This window comes from Chiloscyllium plagiosum, unplaced genomic scaffold (assembly GCF_037043375.1).
Source record: "Chiloscyllium plagiosum isolate Xiang-an unplaced genomic scaffold, Cpla_swu_hap1 HiC_scaffold_43, whole genome shotgun sequence".
Classification (NCBI taxonomy): domain Eukaryota; kingdom Metazoa; phylum Chordata; class Chondrichthyes; order Orectolobiformes; family Hemiscylliidae; genus Chiloscyllium; species Chiloscyllium plagiosum.
The window spans coordinates 4432265-4448422 of record NW_028270181.1 but is presented as its reverse complement, the minus strand read 5'-3'; the positions used below and the strand labels follow the sequence as shown (position 1 = coordinate 4448422).

The following is a 16158-nucleotide window of genomic DNA, read 5'->3' as shown; positions in this document are numbered from 1 at the left end:
CTTCCCCAAATAAGGTGGCTAAATGACTGCCCAGCCAATAAGTTATGTAGTTTTTGCGTTATTTCTCTTAGATTTAACTCAACTAGATTCTTCCAAATGGAAATGGGGAATCATTGGAATAGCAGCTATACAATTATCTTTCACAGAAAACCATCTTTTCAGCTACTTCAATTCTCTGCAACGCAGAGTTGATGCAGAAGGAATCACTTTTGGACTGACTAAGATACTTGCTGCAGCTTCTTGACTTTCATCTGTCAGAAAAGGCAAAGACCATTAGGCCAACCTCATGGGTATTTAGGAAAATTCAGTGATGTCAATGGGAGAATTTTTTTTAACTGACACAAAGATAATGTGGAATATTTTGTACTCAATAAGATGTTTCTACTGCAGACTAGTGCTGTTCAATTTGATTAGCAACAAATGCACAAACATTGACACCCTCCACCACTGATTTACAAGTAGCAGCAGTGTGAATCATCTAGAAGATGCTCTGTAACAACTCTCCAATGTTCCTTAGCACCTTCCAAATCAGTGAACACTAGCCTCGGGAAGCATAAGGGCAGCTATATAGAAACAATGTATAAACATCTGCAAATTCTCCTCCAAGCCACTAACTATTCTGATTTGGAAATCTATTACTGTTTGTTCACTATTTCTAGTCAAAATCCTGGAATTCCCTACCAAATAGTATTGTGGGTGTCCTTGTACCAAAAAGACTATGGTGCTTCAAGAAGGCATCGCACCACCACCTTCTCAAGGATAATTAGGGATGGGTAATAAATACCAGCGATGCCTAAATCCCCTGAATGACACTGTTATAAAAATTTGAGCACTACATATGAAACTCAGCAGATTTGATGTCTGGTAAAACACACTTCACTCTACCCCAGAATCCCTCAGTCACAGGTTTGTAAATATCTTGTCAGTACTCCTACGCAAACAGGAAGTTGATTATTTGATTTTACAGAGACTCTGAAAAAGAGAGAGTATATAAATTATTTGAGTAAATCTACTGCTTTCTTTCAAATAAAACTTTATTTTGTTCCTTCATGTCATGAGTACTCAACATAATCCAATGAGAACTCATTGGAGGAGTGAAGAATCCAATCAACAGTTCCTGAGTCATTTGTGATTTTTATTTGTGTACTCCCGTGATATGTTATCTAATGGCAGTTTTAATTAAGTTTCAAATACCAGAATAAAATCAATTGAATGAGTTTTTATGTAGAATATTCACTTAATTTTTTTCAGGTGCTGCTGTCCCTACGAGTTCTCCTCACAATGAAGCCAACTGTATTGTCAAGAGTGAGCCGACAAATTGCATATGGTCTACATGAGCTGTTGAAGACCAATGCTGCCAATATTCACTCTAGTGATGATTGGTGTACCTTGTTTACGCTCTTAGAATGTATTGGAGCAGGAGTCAAACCTCCACCTGCTCTACAGATAACATCAGGAGTCGATAGCCATGATGCAGGTTAGATTTACAGAATTACTCAGTAAGAAGCCTCAGTGCTGTTACAGGGATAAGCTTTGCTTGCTGATAAACAGCTGGTGTTTGCTTCATTTCAGCTGTTTAAAAACAGCAGGAACATGAGTAAAGGTAAGGGGAGGCAAAAATACAAGAACCGAAAGAGAATGGTATTCACCTGGTGCTTCAGCTACTTTTCATTGTAAATAGAGGCTTAAGAATCATCTTACTTGGTATGTTTTATAAGACCCCTTTAATTTAGAAATAACTCAATTAATACTGCTTGATCCAAATGTTGAATTTGACCTGAGCTTATAAGTATAAATAATGGCAGATCTAATGATTGATAAGTAGGTTGTAACATTAATGCCAAGAAAGATAATTAAATTTAAACGGTGAGTGATGTTTTCATTTTAAATGATATGAAGGAGGAAACTGGAGCAGTGTTTTGTAATAATTAAACATTTAATATCCTTATCCATTTAGTGATAACAAAAATGACAAATATTATATAATTAGTGCTCTTCAATGAGAGAGTATTGCTGAGGTTTTGCAGCTAATGGAAAATGCCTGTTAAATATTTGCAGCTTAGAACAGCTGAGAAAGATATTTTCCTTCTTAGATATACAGATTTTGCTTGTTTTATTAAAAAAAAAGCCTTCCTCAAGAATTTCTCAAGTTTGGTTTTTAAAGAGTACAATTCCCCCTACTACTGCTTTCTTGTTGTAAGTCTCAAAGTACATGTTACTGCACAGTGAGCAGGAGATGATCTACTTTTGAGTCTTTGGATCAAAGTTCACTCTGCGTTACTGAGTGTTTGAACTTCTGTGTAAATGAACACAATGTCTGCAGTACTCCCACTGATCATATCTGCGATATCTTAGGATGTAGGCGGTTCAACTGATTCAATGTAGGTCCACATATGGAGGTGTGGTTTTCAAATATATTTTAGTGCATCAAAATAAGTATTACAGCAATGCACTAAAGTTTCCTTTCTAGGTCGGTCATATTGGAAAATCAGTGTACAAATGCTGTGAAATTGTCTGATTTGCAGATTTGTATATTTAAGGTCAGCTAAGATTTGGTCAGCCTCAATCCAACTTCTCAAGAGTAAATGACCAGAATTCATTAGATTCTGCATCCTGAACACCTGGATCCTTATGTTAGAAGCACAATACAGATTTATTAATTGAGATTTGTACTTGAGCTGGCCTTGTGCTAATAGCAATAAGCTGAGGTTTTTGAAGCTCTTGTTTTAGAGAAATAGGGAAAACTTTCATTGTTTTCTGCCTATGTGCAGACTGAGCTGAGTGGCTGGTTTCATGTTGAGTTGCATGTAAAGTGCTTATCTCCTTCAGTTTACAGGAGTTGATAGCATCAGTGATGGCTTGCCTTCATATGGTGCCTTTGAACTAAACCTAAAGCAATGTGTTTCAGAGGAGAGCTATCATAGGAACATGGCTATTCAACCAAAAAGTGGGTGATGAAGCTTGGCCAAAGATCTTAGTTTTAAAGGGGGTTTTGAGGGAGGAGTAAGATGAAAAAGAGGGGTAGTGAATTTCTGGATGGACAATAGCAGGCTTACTGATGGCCATGTAAGGAAAATGGAGGTTAGAATATTATGAAAAATGACAAAATCTGACTTGAGATTCTCACCTGGTAGTGGTGAAAGGACAAGCTTTTCAAAACCATTATATGGTAATGTTTCTGTAAATTTGTACCATGCAAAACAGCAAGATCCCAGAATTCACAGGTTTGGGACGTGCATCTTATTGGTGAAATGCAGTGCGGTTCAGCTGTTGACTGATGTAAAAACAAACAACAATTATTTCTGTGTTCTTCTTTCCCCTCCCATCAAAAAGAAAATACATCAATACTTAGCATAAACCTTCAACACATTTTTTGCTGATTGATGCTATTGTGTTTCTTTACAGGTGCACAATCTGACAGTGAAATTGTATCTTACCATCCCAATGAAGTTAGTTCAGATCGTGGCTACACTTCAGACTCTGAAGTCTACACTGAACACGGCAAGCAGACTAAGGTACACCGCTCCGCCACTGATGTTGACATTGCCAGCAGTGGCTGGTTGGTGGTGAGTTGCACACTAGTGAACAATACACATTTCAATTTTTAGATATTTCCATGTTCAAGAAGCTATTGCAAAAAAAAGTTAAAACTGATTACAGTTCAATGAACAAGTAATGTTCAACCTGCAATAGCACAATCAAAATAGCATAAATGCTGAGATAGCACTGAATACCACCTTCACCTTGACCTGTGGATATTAAATGCATTTGTCCATGAAAGTGTAGCCTCCACTAAACTACAAATCACAAAAGGAACTCTTTGTTTCAACTCTTAGAACGAAACTATCCACTTAGTCTCTCTCCCTTCCCTTTCTTCGCAAGCTTGTAAATTCCACCTTTTTAAGCAATTTCTTTTTGAAAGTACTGCCACCCTTTCAGGCACTGCATTACAGATAACATCTCAGTGCATTTTTGAAAGAGGTCGCCTCATCTCTTCTCTGGATCTTTTGCCAACTCCCTAAATTTCTGTCATCAGATTACCGTGGAAACGGTTTCAACTGAAGCAGTTCCCACCCTGTATAGGAAAAGCATGCTATTTATACATTTGTTTCAACCTGTCTACAAAGTTAAGACTTTTCTTTCTCCATGCCAGCTAACCTGTAATTTTGCAGCTGTTGCCCGCTGAGCTTTGAATTCTTTCATGGGATGTCATATTTGCTGGCAAAGTTGGTATATGTCGCTCATCCCTAATTACATTTACACTAAATGCATTGCTAGTCCATTTGAGAGGTTAGTTAAGACTTACCTGCAAGGTTAAAGGATAGATCAGTTGAGACATGGTAGCAGATATTTATTTTCGAAAATACAGAACTAATGCGTTCTAATGGAGAAGGAAAATTCAAAGGGGAGTAACCCCCACTTGTGGGTGTTAAAGAAGTTAAAGATAGTATCAAACTTGGGGAAAAAGCATATAATTAGCAACTGGAAGTAGTAGGTCAGAAGATTGTACAGAATTTCAAGAAAAAGTAAATATTAATAAAAATATGAATGAGGGAACAATTAGAGTATGAGAGAAAGCTGTCCAGAAATATGAGAACAGATCGTAAGATCTTCTGTCAATTTTACAAAGAAAACCAGTTAACAAAAGTGAGGGAATTTGAATGATTAATGAAAAATAAATAGATGGCATATAAATTATCAGGTATTTTACGTTGGTTTTCATCAGAGAGCATATTGAGCTCAGAGAGCTCCAGAATTAGCTGTAGACCAGGAAACTGAAGAGGAGAAATTCCAAATTACAATCATCAAGGGCGTTGTACTCAGCAAATTGTTCAATTCATAGACTGACAAGAGCTTAGATCATGACGGACTTCACCCTGTGATTTTAAAATTAGTGGCTAGCGGGATAGTACATGAATTAGTTTAACGCATCGGTTTTGATTTTTCATGACTTTGTAAATTTGGGAAAGGTTCCATCAGGTTAGAACATGAGGATAGATGCAGAAAGCATAAAGTACACAAACCAATTTTGCTTTACATTTTAACATTTTAGAAGCTATTGTTAAAGAGATTATGGTAGGGCACTGAGAAAAATTGAAGATAGCGAGGCAGAGTTAACTTGGTTTTGTGAAAGGGAAATCATGTTTCACCAAATTATTGAGGTTGTTGGAGGAAGTAACGTGCTATGGATAAAGGGGAAAATGTTAAATTTACTATTTTTGGAATTCCAAGGCATTTGATAATGTACCTCAAAGGTATTGTGGAAAATAAAAGCTCATAGTGCAGGGATAACATATTGGCATGGATAGAAGATTGGTAGTCAGGAATCCAAGAATTCTTTTCTGGTTGACAGGATGTAACGAATGGTGTGCCATAGGGATTAGAGCAATCACCTTTTGCAATTTATGCAAGTGTTGGATGAAGGGATGAAGAAAAGGTTGCTATATTTTCTGATGGCACAACAACAGAAAGAAAAATAAGGTGTAAAGAGAACATAAGGAAGCTACAAAGCGATGTATTGAAAGCAAAATACTGTGGATGATCAAGATCTGAAATGGAAACAAATACTGAAAAAAAAAATGCAGCGTCTGTGAAGAGAGAAAAAGTTCACATTTCAAGTTCAAAATGACACTACTTCAGAACTGCATATCCCACAAAGGAATATAGGTAGGTTAAGTGAATTAACAAGGGTGTGGCAAATGGAGTATAAAGTGGAAAAGTATGAAATTGGCTGTTTCGGCAGGAAGAATACAAAATAAACAAGTTATTTAAATGATGAGAGATTGCAGAGGTTTCTGGATGTCCTGGTGAATGAAATGCAAACTGTTTGTTTGCAAGTACAGCAAAAAATAATTAGGAAAGTCAATAAAATATTATTTATTGCAAGAGGAATTGAATACAAAAGTAGTGGCAGTATGCTTCAGTTATACAGAGTAAGGGTGAGACCACATCTGGACTACAATATTAGGGGGTAGCATTTTGGTTCAGTGGTTAGCATGCTGCCTCACAGCGCCAGGGACCCGGGTTCAATTGCAGCCTTGGGAGATTATCTGTGTAGTTTATATGTTCTTCCTGTGTCTGCATGCATTTTCTCTGGGTGCTCCGGTTTCCTCCTATAGTCCAAAGATGTGCAAGTTAAATGGATTGCCCATGGTAAATTGCCCATACTGTCCAGGGATGTGCAGGCCCTACAGATTAGCCATGGGAAGTGCAGGGTTATGTGGATAGGGTGGGTCTAGGTGGGATGCTCTTCAAAGGTTGGTGTGGACTGGATGGGTCAAATGGACTCTTTCCGCACTGTAAGGATTCTGATATTGGTCTCCTTATTCAAGGATTTAAATGCATTGGAAGCAGCTAAGAGAAGGTTTATCAGATTGATACCTCGAATGGATGCCGTTTGGTGAGGGAAGGTTGAACAAGCCAGATCTTTATCTGCTGGAGTTCAGAAAAGTAAAAACAGATTTGTTTGAAACATATAAGCTCAGAAGGATCTTAATGAGATAGTTAAGATGATACACCCTCGTTGGGACAGTATAGAACGGTATGTCAATTTTAAAAATCACTGGTGGCCTACTTAAAACAGGGAACAGCAACATTTTTTGAGTGTTTTGAGTCTTTGGATCTTTTTTCTTAAAAAGCAATTTGAATAATTAAGAGTCCTACAGCACGGAGACTGGCCCTTAGGCCCAGACTGGTCCACGCTGACCAAAATGTCTATCCACTCCACCCATTTCCCTGCACTTGGCCCATATCCTTCTAACTTTATTGCTGGAACAGCACAGCAGGTCAGGCAGCATCCAGGGAACAGGAGATTCGACGTTTCGGGCACAGGCCCTTCTTCAAGGGCCTGTGCCCGAAACGTCGAATCTCCTGTTCCCTGGATGCTGCCTGACCTGCTGTGCTGTTCCAGGATTTAAAGTTTCAACTTTGATCTCCAGTATCTGCAGACCTCACTTTCTCCCCATATCCTTCTAAACCACTTTCACTGGCAACTCATTCCATATGTGTACCACCCTCTCTGTAAAAATGTTGCCCCTCAGGTTCCCTTCTATTCTTTTCCCTCTAACATTTAACTGATGCCCTCTAGTCCTCGAATCCCCAACCCTGGGAAAAGGCCTGAGTGCATTCAGCCTAGAGTGCATTCAGCTTATCCGTGCCTCTCATGACCTTATACACTTCTATAAGGTCCCCCCTCAATCTCCTGCTCTCCAAATAAAAAAAAAGTCTGAGCTTTTCCATTCTGCCCCAGTAACTTGGACCATTGAGTCCTGGCAACATCCTTGTAAATTTCTTCCAGTTTAATAACTAAAGCAGAATCTTTGAATATTTTCAGGACAGTGCTGATCGTTGATAAGTGAGGGAGTGCAAGGTTATCGGGGTAGATAGGAATGTAGATTTGAGATAACAATCCAATCAGCCATGAACTTATTGAATCGGTGAGCAGGTTCAAGAGGGCAAGTAGCCTATTTCTGCTGTTCATTTGTATGTGCACATGGAGTCAGAAATAGGCCAGACCAGGTAAAGATGGCAGATTTCCTTCCCTAAAGTGCATTAGTGATCCAAACGGAATTGTTTCATGGTCACTGTTAATGGACAGTTCAGATTGAGTTAACTGAATTTAAATACCACCACCTGCTGTGGAGCCCAAATCCCCAGCCTCTGGATGAGTGATCTAGAGCCATTGTCAGTATGATCACCGCCCCATCTCTGCTGTCAGGATTGGCTTTTGGACTTTGTAATGAAATATTAGTTGGAGTCCTATCTGCCAATACAATGTTAGAGCGTTCATTCCGTCAGACAGTGCTGCATTTGAGCCCAGGTTATTGGGTTATCCAAACATCAACAGAGTCCTAACAGTCTGTGGGCATAGTGGGAAATTTATTCATGGGTTTTTTTTTGTTTAAGGACTTTCTTTTTGGCACTAACATCTGGCATTTCTGGAAGACCTTTTGGCGAAAATCATCAACAATAAATAGGAAACTGCCAGTTATCCTTGGTGTGACCTGAGAAAATGAACACTGTGGAGTTGATGGGCAGAGGACACTGGCCACAGTACACCTTTCTCCGCCATCTGTCACACCCACAATTCTAGCAAATGGATAATTTTTTGAGCTGGCTCTTTAATGGCATTTGTGAGCCAGCTAAACAATAGGAATATTTTATGCTGCCTTTGTTTTGAATGCTTCTGCTGTCTATTATATTGTATTCCCCACAGGCACGGGACTCTGGGAAATTGCCAAAACTGATCTTTTTGACAGTCTTTTGGTCTTCATTGAATGATATTCTGAATGGGATTGAAATTGTTTCTTTTTCCACTTTGTAATAACAGAAAATTTCAGATTAGATTTGTTGGTTTCCAAGTACTGAAACATTCTCCTCAAATAATTATTACTACCATTTTTACAGAGAATGAAGTATTTTTGAATTGACGGTTATGTAATGTAAATAATTTTAGTATTTCTTAGAACAGATTACAGGACAATATTTGAGAATTAACTGCTTCTGTGAATTAATTGCCTGTGAAGTGTTAATGCTGCACCATTCAATCAGCTGCTGTGGTGGGATTTGAACCAGTGTCTCTAGTGCGTTAGCTTGAGCCTTTGGGTTATGAGTTCATTGACATTAATTATATTCCACCACATCTCCATAATTGGAAGTTAAATTTTTTTCACATATTGAAGGAAGAGTTATCCATTTTTTACTCTCCTTAGCTACAGAAAATAGGAATACTGCACTTCTAGACGGTGCTTTCTTTTCTATTTTTCTTATTTAGGAATATGCTAATTTAGCCTGAGAAGATAATATGTAATGTAACTTTAAGTAACTGTGTTAATGAAGTAAATATCAAGATTTGATGTATTACTTTGAAAGTCAAAGCAGATTTCCTACTATTTATGTGTCTGCACTCTGACTCATGCCAAACCTTGTTTGTCCATTGCCCCATGCTCCCTAAGTTACTCAGTCCTTCAATGCTTAGAATTTAAAACACTCATCTTTTCTTGAGATCCCTTCAGGGACTTACCCACCACCTGCTTAGAACTCTTGAGAACTCTCAGCTCCACTAATTCTTGCCTCCTGCATATCGTTGTAGGTCTGCAATAATCAGTAGCTGGATGACAATTGTATCATGCTGGACATTGCCCTGTATGTGAAATGATGAACCAAGAATTGTAATTTGTTTGATATTTTATAAAGTCGTATTGTTCAGGATGATGTTGTTTGCAGGTGGGGAAAGATGATTTAGATCTCAGCAAACCTGGCCAAGGTACAAAGCAGACGACTCCTCCTTTGGTCAATCAGTACAGCCTCACCCTCGGGCAGGATATGGGCTCACATGACACAAAGTCGCTCATCAAGTGTGTGGAATCACTGTCGTTTATTGTGAGGGATGCTGCTCACGTGACGCCAGAAAACTTTGAACTCGGTGTTAAAACGATTCGCATCTTTGTGGAAGCAAATCTCAACGGTGGTATGTTTGTACAAGCTTTTTCCCCACTTTGTATTTTTTTTCAAAAAGATGTGTTCTTCATGTCCAGCAAATCATAACTACTTTGGAGACTGGTGGTCTATAGTTGTATTGTGCAAATGTATGTTTGAAGTACCTTTGCTTATATTGCATGTGTAAAATATTTTACACTGAAGGGAGTGCATGATACTAAAGCATGCTACCAAAGCCGCAGTTCTATTTGTAACTGATTGGACAACACTTGGTCAAGGAAATTTGATTTAAAGAAACAAATCGATATGTGACCATTATGCTTAAAAAACTCTAAGGGCCATTAATTTCAGAGTATGCCCCCTTATTCTGAGGGGCTTTTGTGGTGCATTAGTAGTGTCCCTAGCTCTGGGCCAGCAGGCCTAAGTTCAAGTCCCAAATGTCATAACATTTCTGAGGAGATTGATTAGAAATTATCTACCCACTTGTAATGCTTTTGTTCAATGTAGTCAGTAGTTACACTGCAAAACTTCTTTACAGAAAGTCACGCTGTTTTCCTGTCAAATGTGTTTTGGCTGGAAATGGCTATTCAGTTCCCAAATGGTTGAATATTTGTCAGATTTGTTTTTATACTGTTTGTCTTCATTAGCTTATGTGTATCTTTTAGATGCTTGTCGCAAATATACTTAACCATACTTTTAAAAACATTTTTACCATACAGTAACATTAGCCTCGCTAGTGATGTATTGATGCACAGATGACAATATATTAGAACTACGTCCTGAATGAGGTGGCTTAGATTTAACAATGTTTGGAATATAAATGAAAATATTGTGCTCAGAGACCCTTTGCATTTTTAAATATACCAAGTTTATTTTAAATAAATCAAGATAGCAATCTTATAGTTGTATCAAGAGAATGAGCAGTCTCTCAAAGTTTGTGTTATCCCTCTCCAATTACTTTTTCATTCGAAGGTTCTTTGCTCAATCCCAAACGATTTTATGTTCTAGTTTTTCTTATTTCTAAATAGCACTGTTTCTAAAATTTGTGTTGCCTTATTGCAGGCTATAAAACACATGAAAGAAAATCTAAAACATACAAGTTTGACAAATCCAACCGTTTGAAGAAGAAACAAAAGGAGAAGGAGAGTTCCATGAAACGCTCAAAGACTTTTAACCATCGCCCATTGCGATCACATAGTGACGATGATGAGGATGACAGTGTACCAGCAAGTTACCACACTGTGTCATTACAGGTTAGTCAGGATGTAAGTATAGCAGATCTTTCCCATTCCTGTGCTTGGTTCAAGCTATCTAGTATCAGCTTAGAATCTGATTTTTGGCTTTATTCCACTCACCCTCCTCTTTTGCTCCAAAACTTCTGTCATTTTGTCCATTAAATGATCAGATTATTCTGTCCTCATTCTTCCTGTTAATTGTCCCAGTCTCCTCCCTACCTTGGAATATGTTATGCAGGTTATCTCTTCTGATTATCTGAACGTATCACCAAATGGTAGTAATAACCAATCATTCTTGGGCATCTTATTATTGTAAGTTTGTTGATCCCCTTCCTCTTAGCTACGTTTTCAGAATTTAAAAACTGCATGTGCTTCAGGTGGATGAATAAATAAGTTCAGGTTTTATTTAAGTTGAGAAGCCTGTTGAAGCTGTCTTTTGATTATTTTCAGTGTTGGAGAGCTGTATACCCAAGCTCTCCTGCAGATGAGCAATGGTCACAGTAGATGATGCTGCTCTCGATGTGGTCTCCTTTACGTTGGGGAGACAGGACGCCAACTTGTGAAACATTTCAGAGAACATCTCCGGGGCAGACGCACTAAACAGCCACACCACTCTGTGGCTCAACACTTCAACTCCCCCTCCTAATCTGCCAAGGACATGCAGGTCCTGGGCCTCCTCCATCCTCAAACTGTAGCCACCCAACACCTGGAGGAGGAACACCACATCTTCCACCTTGGGACCCTCCATCCACACGGGATCATTATAGATTTTACCAGTTTTCCCATTTTCCCCTTCCCCACCTTATCCCAGATCCAGCCTTCAAACTCTCCATTGCCTTCTTGAACTGTCCTAGCTGTCCATCTTCCTTCCCAACTATCCACTCCACCCTTCTCTCTGACTTATCACCCTCACCTACCTATCGCTGCCAGCTACCTCCCCCAATCCCACTTCTCCCCTCCCATTCATCTCTCAGCCTCCTTGGGCCACCCCCTCATTCCTGATGAAGAGCTTATGCTCAAAACATCAACTGTCCTGTTCGTCTGATGCAGCCTGACCTGCTGTGCTTTTCCAGCACCACACACTTTTTGAATCTGATCTCCAGCATCTGCAGTCTTCACTTCCTCCTGTTTATTTTAGATTGTACTGTATCATTATTACTGAAGTGACGTGATTCAATCAAGTCGTGTTCTGCATGTAAATGAGTTTGTTACTTTTACTACAGCAGGGTATTAAAATTGTTCAGTTGTAGGCATTGCAGCTCAGGAAAGCACAAATGATCAGAGAAGGGGTACAGTGCAGTTACCAGAATGAGATTGTGACTAAAAAGGTTGAATTATGAGGATGGTGGCATGGATGAGGTTTGTATTCCCTCACCTATAGAAGATTAGGACATGATTTAATTGAGTGCATAAGGTGACTAAAAGGATTAGAGTAGATAGAGAGCTACTATTTCTCCTGGAGTCCAGTACACAGAGGTGTGGCCTTCAAATTAGAGCTAGCTCATTGAGCAGTGATGTCAGAAATCACTTCTTCACATAAACTGATCTTAAAAAGCCATTGAGGATGAGGATCATTTAAAGGTTTTTGAGATTTTTGTTAGATCAGGATATTACAAGTCATGGATCCAAGGGCAGTAAATGAGATTCTTATACAGATTAACCATGATTTCATTCAATGGCAAGAGATTCAAGAGATTAAATGTCCACCTTATCTTCCTGTAGATTTAAACAAAAACATTGCATTTCTATCCATCAGTACTCGCTTGTAGGTAATTCTATCTATCACAATTATTTGTATGCGTTTCCTTCTCTTTCAGCTTCTGGATTTGATGCATACACTCCACACTAGGGCTGCCAGTATTTATAGCTCATGGGCTGAGGAACAGCGCCACTTGGAGTCAGCAGGAAGGAAAATTGAAGCTGATGCCAAAACCTTATGGTCTAATTGCTGGTGTCCACTGTTGCAAGGTAAGTCAGAGCTGCAGGAGCATAGAGCAATTGATTGTTCACATGTTTTCTTAATGGGAGCACCTTCTACTTTCCAAGAGCTCAGATGAAATTGACCAGTATTATGCCTATTTCAATTAATAAAGACTTTTCTAAACAAGACATAATTATATGTGAGCCTTGTAAAGCAATCACCTAATTTTCCAGTCATTACCCAAGCATATAAGGATTCTAGGATTGGAAAATTTGATCTTGTAATCCCTGAATAATTCGTCCCTCTCTGCTGTGCACAATATGTGGGAAACACAGCTCCTGAGTAAGCAGGGACTAAAGAGTTCACAATAAGGTGTGGGAGCAGTCAGAGAGCGTTAAATGAAGACTCTGTGCATTGGCTACTGATTTTACAGGGAAGGATTGCTTACCTTTTTTCCAAACATATTCAGTACATTTTTAAATATGTATGTCAGACACAATTGGCATATGAATTTTCTTGTTTCTAACTGCATATGAGTTGCACTTCAAGGCTACAATTGTCTAAAGTTGCTGCTCTCCCAGCATTACTTCAGCTAGATTTGGGTTGCTTGACAAAATTACATTAACATTACTGTGAAGCCAAAGCTGCTTTATGTTGCCAAACTGCAAGGTGTAACTGGAATAGTAAATTTCCAAATAAAGCTAAAATTCATTAAGTTTCAAGTATGCATTCATGGGATATGGTGCCTGATGGTCAGCACTAACTTGCCTTGAGATGTTGGACAAATGGATACAGCAGTTCCCCTTGATTCTCATTCTTGAAAGAATAAGTGGAGTCATGCCAGAATACTTTTCCACCTCAATGAGTTTAGGATGGGAGAGATATCAAGAAACAGAATCTTCTTTTGTAGAACAAAAACAGAAATTTTTGGAAAAACCTACCAGATCTGGAATCATCTGAGGAGAGAAAGCAGAGTTAATGTTTCAGGTCCAGTGACCTCACCTTCTTGGGCTCTTGTTGGCTGTGCATCATTTTCTTGAATAATCCTTTCCTGACAAAATATACTTCTGCCTTTTTGTGCGTTTCTTATCCTTCATTGATGCACTTTTTGATTCAAGTGGGTCTTTGCATTTCCAAGTTTATGGTAAGAAAGGTAATTGGCTATAATGGAAGATGACCCTACAATTTCCTTGGAGATTCGTATAGTTTATTAAGACAGAAAATTGAGATGCACAAACATGTTAAACTGTTGTACTAAGTAGCTGTGGCAGAGTATATATTATAACCTATCCAGAGTTATTTGACTCTTACTCTTCAGTATCTGTCTCTTCAGGCATTGCTTGGCTTTGCTGTGATGCCAGACGTCAAGTCAGAATGCAAGCACTTACTTACCTACAGAGAGCACTGTTAGTACACGACCTACAAACACTGGATGCTTTGGAATGGGAATCTTGCTTTAACAAGGTACTAATCAAGCACCCACGTTTCGTCAAGTTGAAAATATTAATTCTTTTTAAATTTTAAATTGAAAACCCTGCAGCTTTTACAAATCTACTTTAAGTTCTGTGATTTGTTTGCATAGGTGTTATTCCCACTATTGACTAAACTGTTAGAAAATATCAGCCCAGCTGATGTTGGAGGAATGGAAGAGACCAGAATGAGAGCTTCGACTCTGCTTTGCAAAGTGAGTTTGTCACCCTTGAGTGAAAGCTTTTAATTGAACATACTACAGGAAATAATGCTGGTAATTGCTCAGATATTGTACATTGGTGTGTGTTTGCCACATTACTTTGTTACACTAATCGGAAACCAGTGGATGTTTTGTATGGGGTGTAGGTTATTCAGTAAGATAATTAATAAACATTTCATTGTTTTTTACATTTACATAGTACACAAAGCAATGTACACTGCTGGGTAATGTTGGGTTTGTACATCATTGATGGCTTTGGAGCAGTTTTCATTAGCCAACTGTTTGCATTTTATAATCAACCAGAGTCTCCTATGTGGAGGTGGGGGAGGAAGACGATAATACACAAAGCTGAAAATGGGATGTAATTGGGCTGGGAAGTCCACCCTGTCATTTTCAACTCTGCTTTGGCCTCTGCAGGAAGCGAACATCTTTCACTGCAAAGTTTTAATTTTCACTCATCAGCCAATTTAATCAGATTTTGTTTTAAAAACACTTGATATTGAATCTATTGTGATTTTTATCTTCGTCCAAAAATGAACTCAATAGAATGTTGAGTCTTATTCTGTATCTTCCATCACATCATAATTTTGTATTGATTAGTTGGCAACAATAAGTATAATTTCTGAAATTGAGAAATATAGCTACATGGTCTACAGATGATGGGGTACTTTCTCTTTATTAGAGCATTCCCATAAATAACTAGTTTGTCAATTTCTGACACAAAATCTATTTCCAATTGTGCAGCTCCAAAATGGTTGTTTTCGCACATCAGATCACCTGTTCAGTGATGTGCCTGTAAGATCCTTCGTTGTCAATTGTTATTCATCAAAAGTGGAAAGGAACATTCTCATAAGCTCCAAGTATAAAATGGTACTATCTGAGCCTAGCAATTATTCTGATTTGCTTGTAGAGGTGGCCAGCACATTTGTGTTGCATAATGTATTTTGAGAACAACTGACTCTGTGCAGTAATATTTATTTTCTATCCACATAAAGGTTTTCCTCCAACACCTATCTCCACTGTTGTCTCTGCCAACGTTTGCTGCACTTTGGTTAACGATCCTGGATTTCATGGATAAGTACATGCATGCAGGATCCAGTGACTTACTGGTATGGAAAACTTGTGGCAAAACATGCATAACATATTTTCAAAAGGCTTGCAGTATTCTTAAAGAAGAAAATTCTTCCTGAAGAGCTGCTAATTTTTTCCATGTCTCTCAGAATTTTATTTTCTTAATTGCATTGTAGTTTATCTCAATTATTATTATCCCCATCTATGGTCCTTCAGTTTTGACCCCTCAAGTATTGATTCTAGTTGATCCACCATTGGTGACAATGCCTTCAGTCACCCCAAACTCTGGAATTTGTTTGCTAAATCTCTCTCTAACCATGTTTCTCAGGTGATCATTTCTACTAATCACCTATATGGCTCATTGTCACATTTTATTAAATACCAATGTGTAGTAGCTCAGAAGTTTTGCTTTAAGGACTTCTATTAATACAAGTTGTTTTAATATTGGCTTTAAATTTGATATGATAAACATCTTCCTTGATTGGATAAAGATAGGTGGAGTTTATTATTATAATTGCAAACTGTATTTTAAAGAGTTCCTTCTAATTCTTCTACATTTGTTGTGCTCCAAACCATTGATACTTGTGAATGTAGCATTTATTCAACTGTGCTTTGGCTGGACCTTGATTGAAGTCTCATTACTAAGACTAAATAGTTTTAAGTTTTAAAAGGGATTTTAGAAATTATTGGAAATGTTATTAAGTACATCGACCCTCTTTGCAACTTAATTTATCCAGTTTACTTCAGACATTTGTAAATTTCAGTGACTTGTTGGATGCCAAAGCAATGAAGTGAACTGGGAA

The 16158-nt window shown here is 38.2% G+C and overlaps 1 protein-coding gene across 6 annotated transcripts in view; it reads left to right on the top strand.

Annotated features, from left to right (window-relative positions):
• gbf1 (golgi brefeldin A resistant guanine nucleotide exchange factor 1) overlaps positions 1 to 16158 on the top strand; it is a 264652-nt gene that overhangs the window by 241820 nt on the left and 6674 nt on the right. For 4 of the 6 annotated variants that reach the window (XM_087982453.1, XM_087982455.1, XM_043679182.2 and 1 more), the window contains 8 exons: positions 1252 to 1477; positions 3406 to 3566; positions 9226 to 9469; positions 10501 to 10703; positions 12491 to 12641; positions 13928 to 14058; positions 14177 to 14278; positions 15280 to 15393. In XM_087982453.1, the coding sequence (XP_087838579.1) occupies positions 1252 to 1477; positions 3406 to 3566; positions 9226 to 9469; positions 10501 to 10703; positions 12491 to 12641; positions 13928 to 14058; positions 14177 to 14278; positions 15280 to 15393 (1332 nt within the window). The remainder of the gene's footprint in view (positions 1 to 1251; positions 1478 to 3405; positions 3567 to 9225; positions 9470 to 10500; positions 10704 to 12490; positions 12642 to 13927; positions 14059 to 14176; positions 14279 to 15279; positions 15394 to 16158) is intronic. The other 2 variants (XM_087982454.1, XM_043679186.2) reach the window with 2 other exon arrangements.